General features: G+C 39.8%; 1 protein-coding gene across 3 annotated transcripts in view; it reads left to right on the top strand.

The window, feature by feature from the left end:
• Nucleotides 1-9,940: 9,940 nt before the first annotated feature.
• The window catches only part of GSK3B (glycogen synthase kinase 3 beta), a 208,598-nt gene continuing 198,204 nt past the window's right edge, over nucleotides 9,941-20,334 (top strand). For all 3 annotated transcript variants that reach the window (XM_068978845.1, XM_068978050.1, XM_068979423.1), the window contains exon 1: nucleotides 9,941-10,941. In XM_068978845.1, the coding sequence (XP_068834946.1) occupies nucleotides 10,854-10,941 (88 nt within the window). In that variant the 5' untranslated portion in view covers nucleotides 9,941-10,853. The remainder of the gene's footprint in view (nucleotides 10,942-20,334) is intronic.

Genomic DNA, 20,334 nt, shown 5'->3' with positions numbered 1-20,334 from the left:
TTCTGAGGAATATGTGAATCACAGTGAAGAAATGAGTTACTGGGGAGCCAATTTCCTTTTAAGGGCTTCCCAGGTGGTGCTAGTGGTAAAGAACCCACCTGCCAATGCAGGAGCATAAGAGACGTGGGTTCAATCCCTGGGCCAGGAAGATCCCCTGGAGGAGGGCATGACAACCTACTCTACTATTTTTGCCTGGAGAATCCCATGGACAGAGGAACCTGGAAGGCTACAGCCCATGGGGTGGCAGACAGTTGGACACAACTGAAGTGACTCAGCAAGCACAATGTATTTTTAAAACCAAATAAACATTACTTTCAGCTCAGTTGCTCAGTCATGTCAGACTCTTTGTAACCCCTTGGACTGCAGAATGCCAGGCTTCCCTGTCCATCACCAAATCCCAGACCTTGCTCAAACTCAAGTTCATAGAGTCGGTGATGCCATCCAACCATCTCATCCTCTGTCGTCCCCTTCTCTTCCTACCTTCAATCTTTCCCAGCATCAGCATCTTTTCAAATGAGTCAGTTCTTTGCATCAGGTGGCCAAAGTATTGGAGCTTTAGCATCAGTCCTTCCAACGAACATTCAGGACTGATTTCCTTTAGAATTCACTGGTTGGATCTCCTTGCAGTCCAAGGGACTCTCAAGAGTCTTCTCCAACACCACAGTTCAAAAGCATCAATTCTTTGATGCTCAGCTTTCTTTATAGTCCCACTCTCACATCCATACATGATTACTGGAAAAACCATAGTTTTGACTAGACGGACCTTTGTTGGCAAAGTAATGTCTCTGCTTTTTAATATGCTGTCTAGGTTGGTCATAACTTTTCTCCCAAGGAGTAAGCGTCTTTTAATTTCATGGCTGCAGTCACCATCTGCAGTGATTTTGGAGCCCATAAAAATAAAGTCTCTCACTGTTTCCCCATCTAATTGCCATGAAGTGATGGGACTGGATGCCATGATCTTAGTTTTCTGAATGTTGAGCTTTAAGCCAACTTTTTCACTCTCCTTTCACTTTCATCAAGAGGCTCTTTAGTTCTTCTTTGCTTTCTGCCATAAGGGTGGTATCATCTGCATATCTGAGGTTATTGATAACTTCTCCCAGCAATTTTGATTCCAGCTTGTGCTGGAATTTCACATAATGTACGCTGCATATCAGTTAAATAGGCAAGGTGACAATATACAGCCTCGACAAACTCCTTTCCTGATTTGGAACCAGTCTGTTGTTCCATGTCCAGTTCTAACTGTTGCTTCTTGACCTGCATGTGGATTTCTCAGGAGGCAGGTTAGGCGGTCTGGTATTCCCATCTCTTTAAGAATTTTTCACAGTGGAAAGTTCTGACAAAATGTGCAGAGTTCTGACAAAATGTGGTCCACTGGAGAAGGGAATAGCACACCACTTCAGTATTCTTGCCTTGAAAACCCCATGAACAGTATGAAAAGGCAAAACGATAGGACACTGAAAGATGAACTCCCTGGGTCAGTAGGTGCCCAATATGCTATTGGAGATCAGTGGAGAAATAACTCCAGAAAGTATGACAAGCCAGAGCCAGAGCAAAAACAACGCCCAGTAGTGGATGTGACTGGTGATGGAACTAAAGTCCAATGCTGTAAAGAGCAATATTGCATAGGAACCTGGAATGTTAGGTCCATGAATCAAGGCTAATTGGAAGTAGTCAAACAGGAGATGACAAGAGTGAACATTGACATTTTAGGAATCAGTGAACTAAAACGGACTGGAATGGGTGAATTTAACTCAGATGACCATTATATCTACTACTGTGGGCAAGATCCCTTGGATAAATGGAGTAGCCATCATAGTCAACAAAAGAGTCCAAAATGCAGTAATTGGATAGAATCTCAAAAATGACAGAAGATTTCTGTTTGTTTCTAAGGCAAACAATTCAATATCACAGTAATCCAAGTCTACGCCCTGACCAGTAATGATGAAGAAGCTGAAGTTGAATAGTTCTATGAAGACCTACAAGACCTTCTAGAACTAACACCCAAAAAAGATGTCCTTTTCATTATAGTGGACTGGAAAGCAAAAGAAGAAGTGAAGAAACACCTGGAGTAACAGGCAAGTTTGGCCTTGGAGTATAAAATGAAGCAGATCAAAAGCTAACAGAGTTTTGCCAAGAAAACACACTGGTTATAGCAAACACCCTCTTGCAACAACACAGGAGAAGACTCTATACATGGACATCACCAGATGGTCAGTACCAAAATCACGTTTATTATATTCTTTGCAGTCAAAGAGGAAAAGCTCTATACAGTCAGCAAAAACAAGACCAGGAACTGACTGTGGCTCACATCATGGACTCCTTATTGCAAAATCCAGACTTAAATTGAAGAAAGTAGGGAAAAGCACTAGACCATTCTATGACCTACATCAAATCTCTAACGATTATACAGCAGAAGTGACAAATAGGTTCTTGGGATTAGATCTGATAGAGTGCCTGAAGAACTGTGGATGCAGGTTTGTTAACACTGTACAGGAGGCAGTGATCAAGACCATCCCCAAGAAAAAGAAATGCAAAAAAGCAAAATGGTTGTCTGAGGAGGCCTTACAAATAGCTGAGAAAAGAGAGCAAAAGACAAGAGAAAAGGAAAGATATACCTATCTGAATGCAGAGCTCCAAAGAATAGCAAAAAGAAATAAGAAAGCATTCCTAAAGTGCAATGCAAAGAAATAGAGGAAAACAATAGAATGGAAAAAACTAGAGATGTCCTCAAGAAAATGAGAGATACCAAGGGAACATTTCATGCAAAGATGGGCACAATAAAGGATAGAAATGGTATGGACCTAACAGAAGCAGAAGACATTAAGAAGAGGTGGCAAGAATACACAGAAGGTCTTCATAATCCAGACAATCATGATGGTGTGATCGCTCACCTAGAGTCATACATCCTGGAATGCAAAGTCAAGTGGGCCTTAGGAAGCATCACTATGAACAAAGCTAGTAGAGGGAATTCCAGTTGAGCTATTTCAAATCCTAAAAGATGATGCTGTGAAAAGTGTTGCAAATTTGGAAAGCGCAGCAGTGGCCACAGAACTGGTAAAGGTCACTTTTCATTCCAATCCCATTCTTATCCCAAAGAAGGCAATGCCAAAGAATGTTCAAACTACCGCACAACTGCACTCATCTCACACACTAGCAAAGTAATGCTCAAAATTCTCCAAGCCAGGCTTCAACAGTACATGAAAGATGAACTTCCAGTTGTTCAAGCTGGTTTTAGAAAAGGCAAAGAAACCAGAGATCAAACTGCCAACATCTGTTGGATCATTGAAAAAACCAAGAGAGTTCCGGAAAAACATCTACTTCTGCTTTATTGACTATGTCAAAGCTTTTGACTGTGTGGATCACAGTAACTGTCGAAAATTTATTGTAAAAATGAAATGAAAACATTTAAAGTGAATATTTTCATTTGTAATTAAATATGCCAATGTACTAACAAAATTATTCTAATTTTGTCTTCCTTCTCAATCTTGACCAAAATGTTCATATATTTTACAGAATTGGAAATATGGTAACATACAATCTGAAGTTCTATATTTAAAAATTAGTATTGTTTGAGTTGGTCCTAGTCTTTGTATTTATTCTTTTTTCTGGTTGCATAATATGGATTTCATAGAACGTAATTTACTTAACTATACCTTTACTATCTTGAAACTATTTCCCTTTCTGTTCATCCAGATCTTTCCTGCCACATAATTTCAAACTACTCCAGCTCTCTGAATACCTTGATACATACATTTCTGCCACTGCATAATTTCTTTTTGCCTAGAATGTTCTTCCCTTCCATCATCTAAAAAAACAAATTTTTGTTTAGAACAGTGGTCTACAAACTTTTTTGTTCTTCTACTCTACTAGTAAAATATTTTAATATCAGCCCTCAAATATTATGCCTATTTATAAAACATGTGGTCCTCTTCATAAAACATCTGGTCTTCTCCAGCACCCCAGTTCGAAAGCATCAATTCTTCAGCACTCATACTTTTTTATGGTCCAACTCTCACATCTGTAATGTCTAGTGGAAAAACCATAGCTTAACTATATGGACCTTTGTTGGCAAAGTGATGTCTCTGCTTTTTAATATGCTGTCTAGGTTTGTCATAGCTTTTTTTTTTCGGAGTAAGAATCTTTTAATTTTGTGACTGCAGTCACTGTCTGCAGTGATTTTGAATCCCAAGAAAATAAAACCTGTTACTGTTTCCACTTTTTCCTCTTCTATTTGCCATGAAGTGATGGGACTGGATGCCATGATCTTAGATTTTTGAATTTTGAGTTTTTTAAAAAATTTATTTATTTTAATTGGAGGCTAGTTACAATATTGTAGTGGTTTTTGCCATACATTGACATGTACAGCCATGGGTGTACATGTGTTCCCACGAATTCTGAGTTTTAAACAGCTTTTCCCACTGTCTTCTTTCACCCTCATCAAGAGGCTCTTTAGTCCTCTGTTTTCTGCCACTGGAGTGGTATCATCTGCAGATCTGAGGTTGCTGATATTTCTCTTGGCAATTTTGATTGCAGCTTGTGATTCATCCAGCCTGGCATTTCACATCAATAGGTTAAAATCAATAATGAGCTAATGAACTTTGACAAGATACAGACCTGAAATTTTTGGTCTCAGGAATTTTTGAAATATGAAGTTACTATCCACTCGTTTTTGTCAAAGGTTACCCTAAGTATGATTGAGATGTAGCTTATGCCAGTGTGACATCTTCACAATTACCAAAACATTGAAAGACTATGTTCTTGGAGAGTTAATAATTTGATGGTGGGGTGAGGGTGTTAGAAGAATAAAAAGTTTAGGGCCTTAAATAAAGTAAAAATTGTTTTAAAATATTGTCATTATTACTATATTATAATAATATATATGTAACTTCACATTGGCATTAGCTACACCTCATACTTAGGGTAGCCTTTGACTCAAAATCAGTGGATAGTGTCTTCATATTTCAAAAATTCTTGAGAATTCCAAAAATTTCAGGCCTGTATCTTGTCAAATTTGCTTAGCTCATTATTGATTTTAACCTAATGACTTTATTGATGCAACTGATATAGAGTTCCCACTGACAGTAGAATGTCAGCTTTGCTTTTTGTTTGTTCACTTATCTATACTTTATTTGTAGAAAATCATTTTCAATGCATGAGAGTCAAGTTAGTTAAAAGTCAAATAATAGGACTTGAAATCCAATTAATTAAGCACAAGTGGAGCCTGGTGGGCTGCCGTCTATGGGGTCGCACAGAGTTGGACACGACTGAAGCGACTTAGCAGCAGCAGGAGCAAAGTGTCGTATGTTGCTGAAAATTTTAAAAAGCAGGAGTATACATCATATTCACAGTCCCTTCTAGGCTGTGGATTCATCTCCTGTATTGTTTCCTGTATTATGGACCATGTGACACCTCTTCCTTTGATGTAGGGACTGAGGAGAGGGCATTAGTGTCTACCAGTAAATTAACCATTAGAAAGGTAATTTCTTAAAGATAAAAATAAGATCTAGTAGTTCCAGCATTCCAAAGGATCATCCTATATAACCTCTGGGTATATACAGTCAACTTTGGAGACCAGTCATTTAAATCCAGCTTGGAAAATGATCTCTGGGCCACTTTTCTTCCAGTTGTTCAAATGACATTATGGTGTTCTCTGTTTACACATCTCCACTCTATAAGAGCTCCTCTAAGACTGGAGCAAGACAGTCATCTCTGAATGACTTTTATTCATCCTCACACTCCCATATTCCTAAAATTTGGCACAGCATCCTGTAAATCAAACTGATTTAACCACACTGAGCAGTTGCACACTGCTACTTCTTTTCTTTGATTCTTTTGCAGTCTTATCTTTGTTTTCTCTTTTTAAGTATTTTGTTTCTTATGTAAAGGTGGAAAATGAAGACAATACTGGAAAGCATTAATACAATAAGCATCATCCAAAATGCCATCAAAATTAGTATTTCTAGACTTCTGTGTGTGGGCAGACACACACACACATGCCGTTTTACATAATTGGGATAAACAATGTTATTTGTTGATGGAAGACAGAGATCTAGTATTAATAGAAGAGGCTGGATAAAATATACTTGGCTATAGATTTCATCCCAGCGCTGCTATTTTTTAATTGTGTGACCTTGTGCAACGTATCTATTGCTCATTTACCCCACATCTGTTAACAGGAGTTAATAATGCCTGTCTCTTGAGGTTTAGGGAAGCACTGAACAGGCATTCAGTAAATGCACATTTATTTTTCCTTCCTCTTAATCTTTACATTGACCTTGATACTGGAAGGCTTTCCTAGGGTTTATTACTAAACAACTTCTGTATCTCATAGTATCTGAGTGCAAGTATCTAGAGCAGAGACCATACTTATTAAATTTTGAAAACCAGCACCCAACATCATTTAGGTATTTAATATACGTTGGCTAAGTAAAGGAGATCCTAGGAGTTTGCTTGTGGGCTTGTGTGTGAACTGACAGGCCCTGGGTTCATCTAAATAAACAGCATCTCATATTCTATTTGCTATCCTCATTATTACACCTGCCTATACTTTCTTCTAGTTTCAGTTAAAAATGTAGCTAACTTATTCTAAGCAAGACATCTGTAGTTTCCTCATCTGTAAAAACAGAATAATAGTTCCATAATGGTACTCTGTCAACTTAACATATTATACAAATACTTATTATTACTCTAGAACCCAGTTCATTGTGCATTTTATCCTTTGGACAGGCTTACCCACCTCCTCCCCCCAACTACAATACTCACCTGTTCTGTGTCACTCAGCTTTCTTGTATCTTTTTCTAGCCCTCTGGTTTGTTACTTTGGCTCGGAATCACTGATCTCTCCAAGGGACCAACTGATGAGCCCTAACAGAACCCAAAGCACACACAGTTGAAGACATAAGGCTTAGACTTTAAGATAAAGCAAGACCAGGGAAGGTGAGGACTGTGTTTGAGAGAAGTACAAGGAACCTGAATCCTAGGTCTGCTTACTTTAGCTCTGTGGACCTTAGGTAAGTCAGTATATATTTCCCACCTTTAGTTTCCTTAAAGTGGAGGTGATAACAGTACTTATACCGTATGATTATAATCTGAGATAGCATGTGTGAAACACTTAAGAACAGTGTCTGGCACATTATAAACACATAAATATTAAAATTACTATAAACTGATAAGTGGTTAACAGCAAGTGAGAAGGTAGAGTAAGTTTGAAAGGTCAGAGAATCATTGAATGTTACTTTCAGTGATACTGTATTTTCTCATAAATTTCTCCCCTCCTTATGTCCTAATTCTAAATTGAACTACTTTTTGTTTTCCTATAAGACTCACCTCCCCACCCTATCCCCCGATCAGATTTTTTTTAAAGTGTCAGTTCAAAATATTTGAAGGCAGCAACAGTAGAGCTACTAATCATAACCTCAAGGTAGACTATTTTTGTACTTTACTATATACAACAGAATAGCTGTTTCCAATTTGTATAACCTAAACATTTGTCATTCAGCTTCCTGCCAGTATAACTGGGAGTTGAGATGGGGAGTAAAGAAGGCAGGATTTCTAGCTTTACCTCACAGCAGTTTAGGGACTAGTGGCAAAGGTCTACATGGTAGTTTGCAGGGAGAGGCAACAATCATTTGACAAAGCTGCCATGCACTGAGTTTGCTTTCAACATTCTTTACCCTTCTCCATGACATCCAGAGACCTCATGTTCTGTCTTCACTGCAAAGAACAAGAGCTTCTACCACTCCTGGACTATCAAAAACCTATGTCCAGATTTGAGATTACAAATTGATTGCAGGTTGATCACATCTACCCTGGAATGTTTTTAGTTTGGCCTGCAGAGTTTGGAAATATTGGTGTAAAAATCGAGAGATTTCATACAAAAATCGTGCTTTATAAGGGTTTCTCCTGGCGGGGATGGGGGGAAGGGGACAGAATATCTCAGACCACTGTATCCACATTCTTCAGGGCAACAATCTGCTGGAGCCGAACAGCTGCTCCTTTCAGTTACAGCACAGACACTCCAATTTGCCACGTTGCTTGTCACTCCCCATTGTCTACACCAGGCCAGTTTCACTCATTTACTTTACTTTTCTGGCCCCTAAAAACATTTGAGTTTGCAAACCCTATCTAGACCTTTCCTGTCCTCCATCAAAGGTTACTCTGTTCTGTCCTAAGTTCCTCATCAGTTTTCCAAAGCAATAGCTAGTTAACCTGATCAAGTAATTTTTATATGTGCTCGCTACAGATGGTATCTGAATAGAAAGGGATGACTCTGCAGGTGGAAATTACAGGCACCATGGGATTACAATTAGGATGGCAACTGTTCATTTTACTTTTTCTGTAACCGTAACTCACTGTCCTTGGGCACACCCCAGGAATCTGAACACTGGCCTATGTGCGAAACCTACTTAAATAGTACTTTTATAGATCACCCTCGTTCCAAAAAACTAAAAACTATCAAGGGCTATTCTGGCTCCCCGTTGCCTCAGAGGCTTCGGGATATCCGGCCTGACTGCACTTCCCCTCACCTGCTTTCGGGGGCCGTTCTGCGCCGACTGGGCGCACCCCAGAAGGGCGCTCAGCCAGCATGAGCTCATTTCTCAGGGGCCTTTCTGGAAGGCCGGGCTTGGCAGCGCGCACGAGGCGCAGTCGCCCTCACTCTTATCAATGGCCTCCGCGACTGGGCGGGGCGCGGTCGCCCAGGGGCGCTGCCTCTCTAGAAGCTTTGTTCTCAGTTGAATGTCTGAAAACTCGCACTCGGCCTGAGAAGCGCCCTGGATCTGTCTGACCGTTTCGGGGAAGACGCCCGTACTCGGGATGCGCTCTCCCGAGCGGAGGGGAACCCCAGGCGCGCAGAATTAGCCCCGCCCCACCGAGAGCCTCCAGTGGGTGGGGAAAGCCCCTCAATCAGTTTGTTGGAGCGAGGGACCCAGCGCCACCGACCACACCAGTTTCGCACCGCCTCGCGCTCCCTATATGCGGTTTCCACACCAGCTGCGAGTAGCCGCAGGCGAGGCCCGTCAGACCGTCCGCCACGACCCCAGTCGCGCTTCTCCCCGCTCCTAGGACTGCCGCCGGAGGCTGAAGGCCAATCATACTGCAGCTAGGTCTTGCGATTAGACAGCAGCGAGTGCAGATTGGCTACTGCTACGAGTTTCGGCCTCCCTCCCTTTCCCTTTTGCCCCCATTCCAGCTCCTGAGCTTCAGGCCAATGAAAAAGCGCTTTATAGACGCTTCGCTCTCTACTTCTCCCCACCTCGGCGAGGAAGGAGGCGTCCTGACTGGCCAGACGGTCCTCGGAAGCCCCATTCCCTTCACCAATCACCGAGGGTGCTGCACTCCCAGCGGAGTTTCGGCCAATTACAAAGCGGCCACGGCGCCCAGCCGTGCGGTTTCGCCAGCGACTCCGGGCTTCACTGTCCTTAACTCTTCAAGCTTTTCCTGAGGGCCAGCAACTCTGATTGGTCACTGCCGAATTTCTCCTCCAGCCAGCCACAGAACAAGGCGAACCCACCTTTTCCTCGGTCGGCTATCTTCGGCATTTTCCGTCCTTGGGCGTGAATTTCCAGCGACACTTTCTGATTGGCTCTTCAGGTCGATCGGCTTTTTCCGGGAGGATCCGCAAACAAACGACATCCGTGATTGGTTCCGCCTCCCCTGTCGAAGGGGGCGGACGCCCCGCTCGGCCGGCGATTCCCAGACGCCTCTTACGCGGGCGGCGGGGCGCTGGGCGGTGTAAGGCTGGGTGGGGGAGGAAGGAGGCGGAGGACGAGTAGGAGGGGGGAGGGGGAGTGGGGAAGAGCTAGGCGGCTGCGCAGACGGCACTCCTCACAGAGAGCAGCCCCCGACCCGGGCGAATGCGGGCTCGTGCTGCTGCTGCCGCTGCCGCCGCCGCCGCCGCCGCCGCCGCCGCCGCCCGGGCCGAGTGACAAAGGAAGGAAGGAAGGAAGCGAGGAGGAGCCGACCCCGCAGCCGCTGACAGGGCTCCGGACTGGGGCAAAGCGCGGACACTTCCTGAGCGGGACTGTGCAGAAGCGAGGGGCGGGAGGGCGGCCGCGCTGGTGCCTTGGACGGGGGAGGGGGCCCCCGAGGGACGGAAGCGGTTGCCGGGTTCCCATGTCCCCGGCGTATGGGGAGCAGTCGAGGAGCCGCTGCCTGGGGTCTGAAGGGAGCTGCCTCCGCCGCCGCCGCCGCCATGGCCGCTGGATCCAGCCGCCGCCTGCAGCTGCTCCTGGCGCAATGAGGGGAAGAGCCGCCGCCACCGCCCGACTCTGACTGACTCGCGACTCCGCCGCCTTCCAGTTCGCCGGGCCCCCACCGTCAGCCCGCCGGATCCTTGCCGCTGCCGGAGCCGCAGCGTTTCCCGACGCATCTCCGAGCCACCCCTCCCTCTCCCTCCCTCCTTCCCATCCCCCCCTTCTTTTCAAGCGTGAGACTCGTGATCCTTCCGCCGCTTCCCTTCTTCATTGACTCGGAAAAAAAATCCCCGAGGAAAATATAATATTCAGAGTACTTATTTTCAATCCAGAATTTGTCCCCGTTTCACGTGATATATATTTTTTAGGACCTCCCACCCATTTCTGCCCTCCAAGGAAAAGGAGGGGAAAGAATTGTATTTTTTTCCCAGCCCCGGATCGTCTATATGTTAAATATCCGTACTGATCTGTCTTCAAGGAGAAATACATCGCTCGCTTTTTTAAATAGCTGTACAAAAGGAGTGAAAAAGCAAGAGGACGAAGTCTTTTTCCTGTGGGAAAACTTAATGCTGCATTTATCATTAACCTAACACCCCAACATAAAACAAAAGGAAGAAAAGGAGGAAGGAAGGAAAAAAGGTGATTCGGAAAAAGAGTGATCATGTCAGGGCGGCCCAGAACCACCTCCTTTGCGGAGAGCTGCAAGCCAGTGCAGCAGCCTTCAGCTTTTGGCAGCATGAAAGTTAGCAGTGAGTATTGATTTTATTTTACACCCCTTCTCCACCTCCCCTTTGAATAAGAGACTTTGAAATACCAGGATCTTAAAATACGAGACCTGCTGATAAAACAGAGGTAATGGGAAAGGGCAAAAACCTGTCTTCAGTCAAGGATGAGGCAGCTTCCTTTTTTCCTCCTCCCATATCCCTTCTCCGGTCTCATTAACCTTGAATCGGGGGAATGTGATTTTTATTTAGATGATTCTGTCTGAAACTTAGTTCTTTTCTTACAGTTTTCTAGCAATTGATAGTCAGCCTTAAGTGGTTGAGTGTTTCCACCTTAAAATAGTGATGGAAGTGTTTACTTGCTCATCCTTTTGATTAAAGAGAAGGACAAGACTCATAAACCATTATGTGCTTTTCCAGAGTGTGTCTTTTGGAATGAGGGATAGTTTAGTTCGCTCAGGTCTCGAGGGTTACCATAGTTTTGTATACTTAATGGAAGAGGTGAATGTCACCGTCTCCTAACATTTCTTTCTTACTTGTGTGACTATACAAAGTGTTTGTTCTTAATCCAGAGATGAACTTGCTAAGTAACCACATTTCGGTTGGAAGGCGAGCTTTGATTTGTCTCTTTAGAAGGGACGGGTGCCGCTGATAGATACTCAGTTAGCAGTAGTATCTCAACATGCATTGTTCTAAATTGGATACGCGGTTTAATATGTTATCTCTTAACCTTACCGTTTTGACATTGCCAATCTACCACTATAGAGTTAATGTTTAATCAAAAGGTAACTTGAAAGTAGGTCCGAGTTTTGAATGGGGCTTATATTGTCATGTTGCCAAGTAGTAAGTTGAATGTTAATTGTCACTGACTCATCATTAAAGTTCAGCTTTGGGGTGCCATTGCTTTCAGTACTTGCTAAATGATCTAGAGTTCAGATGTTCCTTCTTAGGACTGCTAACAATACTCTTGCATTGTTTTCCTTTCGAATTCAGATAAGACTATGAAGTTAGAAGAATATGGATTTAGACTTTATCATCATAGGTTTTGCAGAAGGTTGTGGTCCCAGATTTAATAGAGGTATTTGGGCTTTGTTCAAGGTTGTTGCTAGACGTCTATACTCTCTTCCCAGATTTGTGCTCAAAAAGTCTATTTTGAGTGTTTGGTATACTCAGTATCCAGTGTTTTAATGTATCTCTAGTTATGGATATGTTTATGTGATATTTAATGTCAGTTTATTTAAATATACTTAAAGAATTCGACAAAAATATCTTATAGTTTCCTTATTCCTTCAGAAAGGGGCATGAATGAGGGCAAAGAAAAACTGTTTTACTGCTTAGAAGAAGGAGAGAATTGAATTGAGATTTTTTTAAAAAAGGTATATGCTGTTATGTGAAATTGATTATAAAATGAACACTCTTACTTGAACTCAGGATTTCAGTTCATGGTGGCTTTTGGAACTTGTCTGAAACAGGGTAGTCTAAGGTAATAGCTGAATGGGAGATTATTTTTGAGAGTTAAATTTTTTTTTGGTGACTAGCTAGTTCAGAATGCAGAGTATGTGAAGAGGGAAGCTGATGATGCATCTTTCAGGGAATGGTCAAGCTTTCTAAGCACTTCATGGGGTCATTTGAGAGGAATATTTTAAAATTCTGGGGTAATTTTCAGCTATGATGAAGCAAATCTTATAATAGCTCCTTAAGAGCCTCTTGTGGTACTGGAGTGTTAGGATGTTTTTCATCTTGGTTTAAAGACCACTCGAAATCAATTTTAGGTAATTAGTTTATTCAGAGAGCAGAATGGGATACCTAATAATATTAAATTTGGGGACTTTTCATTTAGTTCACAGGATTTTCTTTGAATCCTTTGTGGATGTTGACTGAAGATGGAGTAACTCTTGCAAAGTGCAGGTGAAAATGTTGACTTTTCTGTTACCATATAGGTCAGCTTAACATTTAAAAGGTTGGAGTTCAGTGTTGACTATGTGTTTTTGACAACTGTAACTTTAAATACATTTTGGAAGAAAGCCTTTGTTGGAATGCTGGTGTTCTAAGGGACCCCTGTTTAAGCGATAAGAAATTATAGTCCTTGGCTTGAAAAGCTTATCAGTTTTTGAGTCAGATTATGGGACAAAACGTGAAAACAGTAATATGATGACTGCAAGATTATAAATGCAAATAGAATAATTTGTTCAGAGGAAGAAAAAATAAAGGCATGAGGTAGATGGCTTGGAGAGAAGACTTCTTACAGAGGTATGTTTTAAGGCAGGTGTTAAAGGAGGCAGTAACTTATATTGAGAAGCATAAAGGATTCTAGGTGGACAGAATGGACAGAGGCACAGAGATGGTGACTTTTGTATTTTTGTATTTATAAAGCAGGTTAGTAAATCTGAATAAAAGGGGCCTAAATAGGAAAATAAGAAGAGATGGAATTTGAGAAATATGTTAACTGATGGAAAGCAGAGGGGGCTTATGACTATGGTTGAGATTCAAGACAGTTTGAAATTTACTATAGGTTCCTGAACAAAATATTTGAAGATGGTTTGGGCAGCAAAGTTGATGAATTAGAAACCAGACGTCAGAGCCCTTTTAGGGAGTAGTAGAGTATGTTGTGAATAGTGAGGGAATATAAAGCAAAATTGAAAATCAGATGAAAAGAACACATTTGAGAGACAGCGTGAATGAACTGGTAGGACTTTGGATTGGATTGAAGGGGGGAGTATTTGGGAAGGAGTCAGGAGTTAAAAATAAATTCTGATGTTACTGGTCTGGAAGATTTGACCGCCAAGTTATATTGTTGATTGTAATGGGAAAGTTGAGAAAGTGCTGGGATGGGAGGATAGATGAGTTCACTTTTTAAAAATTTAATATTTAGATTTTCTTGAAATTCAGCAGACAGCAGTTGGTTACTGGCAATCGTATTTAACTTAACAGTCTGTTTATTGCACTGTCTCTAATTTTTCTATGTCTAAAAATGCTGGATTTATTTTCAGGAGTAGTAAACTGAAAGTTTTATTTATATTCTTTCCATTTCTCAAAAAGAAAATAATTTTTAATGTAAATTCAAAAGATCTCATACTTGAAACCTAGTTATAATAACCCGATGGTAATTTATTTGAAAACAGTGAAAATATTTTTTGGACTAAGCTGTAACATAAGCATTTTAGATATTTTATACAGCCTTCAATCTTTGGTACATTCTTAAAACTAGTCTCATAAATAATGGTTGTTTTAGGTAAACCTTGCTGTTTAAAATAATGTTAATATGCAGACTTCAGCAGAAATTAAAAGTTGATTTATTCATTTGTTTACTTTTTACCTTTTGTTTTGGTTGCGCTAAGTGTTCATCCGGTTTAGAAGAGTATATTTGATTTTTTTTTTTAAAACCTCAATGTTGTGTAACTTTTTTTTTTTTTTGGTCTGCATTCATATTCAAGTGTTATTAGATAAATGTTAATAGCTAGACAGTTCTTCTGTAGAGTCACATGATATTTTACTCAAAATGGAGGCAGTAAGGCTCTATGGTGATTTTTTATTGAAATACTAGTAATAAGTCTTTTGATAAACTGTTAGTGAAAATTTAGCTAGTTGCCTAGCTAAGTCATGAGAAGTTATTTCCTCATACAGGATTTTTTATATCAAATTTCTTTAGTGAAGAGAATAATAGTAGTTGCATATTGCTGTGCAGTATTTAGTTGCATGGTGGCTAAAGCCAAAGAGTAGGTGGCAACTTAGAGTTACTCTATTCCTGAGGGAGTTTAATCTCTTTGTGTCATATAAAAATCAGGTTATTAGAATTTCACCAGTTTCTAGATTTTCTAATGTGAAAGAGAGCTCATGTGTGAAACTGAAAACCAGAATTTTATCTTCATTAAAATTTCATTCCCTTCCCAACCAGACCTTTCCAGAGTTGTTAAAAAACTAGACCCTCATATAAGAATTGCATGCTGTCTTGTTAAATGTACCCCTAGAATGCTAATTGTGAAATGACTTAAAGGCACAAGGGAACCCAGAGATTCATAAATCAATTCACGACTGATTGGGAATTGCGTTTAGAAAACGAGGTGACATCTTCTGATTTCATTTGCGTGCTTCAGCTGGAAATCATCACATACTTGTACCCTGTGCTGTCTGCCCCGTGTTGTGGACTTGGGTTGCCAGTTTGAGACACTGTTTTGGAGAGACAGGCAGGCTGGGGAAGCCAGCTTAAGTGTCAGCAGCAGATTCTGAGATCAGGGGAGGTCTGCTTTTGTGTGTGTTTTTTCTTTATGTATAGAGAAGGCTGTGCCACAGTTCCATGCTTAACACTCATGTGGGATAGTGGCATTGGGCAGGCTGTGGGACTGTGGAGTCTCTTGTGATGCTCCACCCTGCAACAGGAGAATGGAGGGGCAGAGCATGTGGGTGTGATGGGATTATATCTGGTACTAACAGGACCGACCTGATTTCCCAGATATTGTTCTACTAAGAACATAATCACCATGAGTAAATAAATTTATTGGTATGTTTAGCATCATTTTTCTAGCCTATTTTGGGGGGGCGCCAGTTGAAGGGAGTGGTGTGGAGAGGAAGGAAATCTTGCATGATTGCGAGGATAGAAATGTTTTCATGGTTCATTGATTTTAAAGTAGAGGTTGCAATCTTTGCTTCTATCTTGGGTTGTACAAATCATCCTTAGTTATATAATTGTCTTTGACTTCGGTTGAGTGTGATATGGAAATGTTTATTTATATGAAGACCTGTGTGAATAGAGAGCTTCCCTGGTGACTCAGATGGTAAAGAGTCTGCCTGCAGTGCAAGGGACACAGGTTCATCTCTTGAGTCTGCAGGATCCCCTGGAGGAGGGCACGGCAGCCCACTCCAGTGCTCTTGCCTGGAGAAGTCCATGGACGGACGAGCCTGGTAGGCTGCAGTCCATGGGGTCCCAAAGAGTCAGACAGGACTGAGCACATACTCTCATGTGAATAGAAAAGCAAGGAAAAACTGACATAAAGGAGAACAATTTGTTTCCCCAGAAGTTTCTTATCATTAAATTGATAAAAATCGGAGTTTATTTCTATTTATTATTACAGTTTTTATTCTAGGTTTTTTTTTTTTTTAATGAGTTAATATTCAGCACACAATGGACATTCAGTACATTACTTCAGTTTATATCTATGTCTGTAGTATACTTGGTCTGGCCTAAGATACAAGGACATAACTTTATAGATTTGGATTCTTAATTTACAGTCGCTTTTCTCACTTGTGCTTATGTTTTGGGGAGAAAGGTCTAGTTTCAAAGTTGAAATGCAAGTTGGAATTCCATAAATGGTTGTATCTTATATTTTTGGATTAAACACTTTCCTTAGAAGCATTTTAATTTGGTTGTATTAAGGCAGTGATGTTTTGGTTATTTTGAAACTAATTTTGTCAAACCAACTTTTCCTTTTCCATGTCTTCAGGATACCATGACCAACAATGGCACAAATATGAACCTTTAACATTTCCCTTATTAATATAGTCTGGAATTGTTAATTTCTTGATTGTCCTTTCAGATCAGTTTAATAATGAAAAGTAAACATTCCTGACGGAGGACATATTATTTTCCTAGAAATTTGTATTTTATTTTTAAATTAAACCTTTTTTTTTTTTTTTGGCTGCTCTGTGTAGCTTGCCGGATCTCAGTTCCTGGACCAGGGATTGAACCTGGGCCACGACAGTAACAGCCCAGAATTCTTACTACTAGGGCCACCAGGGAGCTCCCACAGAAACTTACGTTTTAGATGGTGATATAATTTAAATGAATTTACAGGCCTAGTATTGAATAAGTATGCCCTAAAGCCAAAGAGATGGTAGGTAGGAAGGCAGGCAAAAATATTAGTAACATTGGTGCAAAGCATTAACAGTAGTACCTCATTTTTCATTACCATTAATTGTATCATGTTGAACTCCTTGTCTCAGGAAGCCAAAAATAAGTAGGTTGCTTTAATTAAAAGGGGCCATGAATAATACATGATTGACATGTGATATGCCTATTGAATGTTTATTATGTGCTAATAAGCACTCTGCCAAATGCAGCTGCTCACTTTAATCATTACAACTCAAAAAGTAGCTAGTACCTTTATCCTCACTTTATAGATAGGTAAATGAGATTTAGGGAGGGGAAGCAACTTGTCCAAGATTACCTGGCCAGAAAATTTTTCTGTTATAATAGATTCAAATATAAGCATTCTGATTCTAGATTTTCCTTTATTGTATATTTTATAGAGAATGGATTGCTGTTACATTAACACTTGGATTCCAGAGATAAGCTACCTTTTGCTTTTAGGATAGTCTTTCATTGATAATTTAGCAGTGATTGTGTAAGACTTACTTGATTAGTAATGCTGTTGAAATTAGTTTCGGGCATGCCTGTTAGCAAATATAGTACTTCAATACTTATATTGGGGGAAAAAACCTCTCAATTCTTTTAAGATTTCAGGGAAAACTTGTTAAGACAAAGATTGAATTGAAAATGTTAAGGCTTATGGCAGCACAAAAAGAAAAATAAGTAGTGTATATGTATATTTTTTGTTTAATGTTCAGTTGGAGCACTAGTTTTTATTGAAAAGTACTGATTGTCCACAGTAAATTTGATGTTTCCAGGTAATATTAAAATGTGATTCTCCAAATTAGCCATTATTAAGGATTATTATTTCTCTCCATCTCTTCCTATAGATTGTGAAGTGTTCTACTCTTCCTTTTAATATTTGACAGCAAACTTGAGGACATTTTTTAATTATTGTATGTGCACAACCAATTATTCAGGTATCAATTGGACACTTGTTTTGTCTGGAACTGTGAACCTTCACAGTTTGTTATTGTTATTAAAGAATAACAGCTGTGCATCAGTGTGCAGTTGGGTTATTTGGAGTATCACCTTGTTGGAATTGTTTGGTATTTTACAATCAGGAAGTGAACCAAAAAGGTTCCTGAGCAGTGAAAAGCCTCCCACAAATGGTGCATGCACTTTTCCTTATAAGTTATTTTTCGGCTTTTATTTAGAGTTCATTTTTCATTTAACACATAGTTCTAAATCATTCAGTTGCCTTTTTTTTTTTTTAACTGCAAATTAGAAGGGAATGAATTACACTGGTATTAAGCATTACACCTAAAAAGTTTAGACAGACAATGCAGGAAAACAGGCATATTGGGATTACTTAGTGTAGCCTTATAAAACTTTGGGGAGATCACTCTGATAATTGTTCAAAATTTTGATTTCAAGAAGGTTACATTATAGTAACTTCACTCTTTTAAAAGGAGGAAAGGCAGAAAAGTCTCTTCTGGTTAGCTGGGGTTCTCTAATAACTTCTCACTGCATTAAACAGCCTCTACTGACGTGATGAGGAAGAGAACTCGATCATCTCTGTCTGGTTGACCAACTCTGGTTGATTTTCAGTGACACGGCTAAAGATACTGAAGTTTTCAGTATGCTACCCCAGAGTATCATTTCCTGCTCTTTCTTCCATTGTCTATCTATATATTATTTCTCAGCAACAGCATTTTATGTGATTTAAGATTTGTTGTCTTATTTTTTCTTTTGTATATATGGAGTTGCTGTTAGGATTTTGATATGCTCATACCTTCTGTTGATCCTTGTGGAATACTTAGAAGGCACTGCATAGAGTCATTTAATCTTTCTTATGACTGGCTGTTAGAGTAATTTTACCAAATACACTTTTGGAATTGAAAAGGTGGATATCTTAATTGTTAACTTGAAGAAAAAGAACAGTCATGATCAAGTACTTTTTTCTCTTTTGAAGGTCTAAGAAATTCTTTACCGTCTGAGCTATAAGGGAAGAAATTCTTAAGGGCTTAATTGACTAATATAAGTGAGAAGATGTTTCAGATTTCTTTCCAAGGCAGGCTAACCTATGTTTTAAAAATGTAACTCCCTCTACTTCCCTTATTCCATAAAATCAGCTAGTTCTTTTTAATTGATTAAGCACTGTCTTCATGATCTGTGTGGAAGTTATTGAGCTGAGTCAAATTGCTACTACTAGACTTTTGAGTCTGTAGAGGCAGCACCTAAAGAAGTGCTGGAGTTATTTATGCTTTTGGCACCAGACTGACAGTATTGTGGGTGCATTTGGTATCTCATTGGAATTTCAAAGCTTTCACATTTTACACAGTATTTAAACTCTGAAGGAAAGAGGGAAACTTTGAGTTTGTAGAGTTTTAACAATAATATGTATATGTATATCATATTTACATAATGTATAGTAACAACCACAATAATAGTATTAATTGGATGCTGTATGATAGACAATTCCATGCTTGTCTTATTTACATATTTTGCATTTAAAAATGGGATTTACTCACATGATTCAAAATTTAAAAGTATTTAGTGATGTCTTTCTCCTCCTCCTGCTCTGTAAGGAACTATCAGTTCTCTTTCCTAGAGAGTCAGCCTTCCAATTTCTTAGGTATCCTTTCATGTGAAAGTGAAAGTCGCTCAGTCTGACTCTTTGCGACCCTATGGACTATATAGTCCATGGAATTCTCCAGGCCAGAATACTGGAATTGGTGGCCTTTCCCTTCTACAGGGAGTCTTCCCAACCCAGGGATTGAATCCAGGTCTCCCGCATTGCGGGCAGATTCTTTACCAGCTGAGCCACTTTTACAGGTTATTTCTGCTATGGAATTATATTTTGTGTATACAGACCTAAAGTAACATTTCCTTTGGCATAAGGTGTTAAACTTTAAATCAGTTATTCTAGAAAATTGGCATTGTTTTTCATTCTAGTAGATCACCAAACTCTAATTTTTCTGAGTATGAGTTAGATGGAGAGTAAATACAAAAACGAGAGAGTGCTTCTCTTCATGATAAGAGGTAAAATAATAGTCATGACCAGTGAATACTTAGCGGCACATTTAAATTATTTGCTACTCTGTGAAGTGATCTGTAGTGTCATATAGATGTTATATGTTTTCTTGCTGGAAATAGTTGTTTCATGGTAAAGAAAAAGACAAAAGGTAATTGATACTCTTCCTTTAACTTGGCATTTTTTGAACATCTTAGATGAGAAAACCTGTTCTCTTGAGAGATCAGAGGCGCAGAGTGCGTCAATGTCAATGAAGCCTGTGCCTTTTACCTCTTTAAGAGCGCACGGTTTCATTCTGCTTCTAAACCAAGCATTCCTTAGTCTTAAAAAATTAAAATGTTTTTATTCAGTAATTCACTGTATCATATGATTTAAAAAATCAAATAGTGCAGAAAGTCTTATTATGGAATTTTAACTTCATTTCTGTTTCTTAGAGGCATTCTTAACTATGATAACTATTGCCTCTAGTAATTTTATCATAATTTTAGTAGTATGATATTTCTCTGCTTCTTAAAATTATTCTTGATATTATTCATTGTCATCCCTGCTGCTGCTGCTAAGTTGCTTCAGTCGTGTCCGA

The sequence above is a fragment of the Capricornis sumatraensis genome, chromosome 1 (assembly GCF_032405125.1).
Source record: "Capricornis sumatraensis isolate serow.1 chromosome 1, serow.2, whole genome shotgun sequence".
Classification (NCBI taxonomy): domain Eukaryota; kingdom Metazoa; phylum Chordata; class Mammalia; order Artiodactyla; family Bovidae; genus Capricornis; species Capricornis sumatraensis.
The sequence above is the reverse complement of the archived record's forward strand: the minus strand, read 5'-3'. Positions and strand labels throughout refer to the sequence as shown.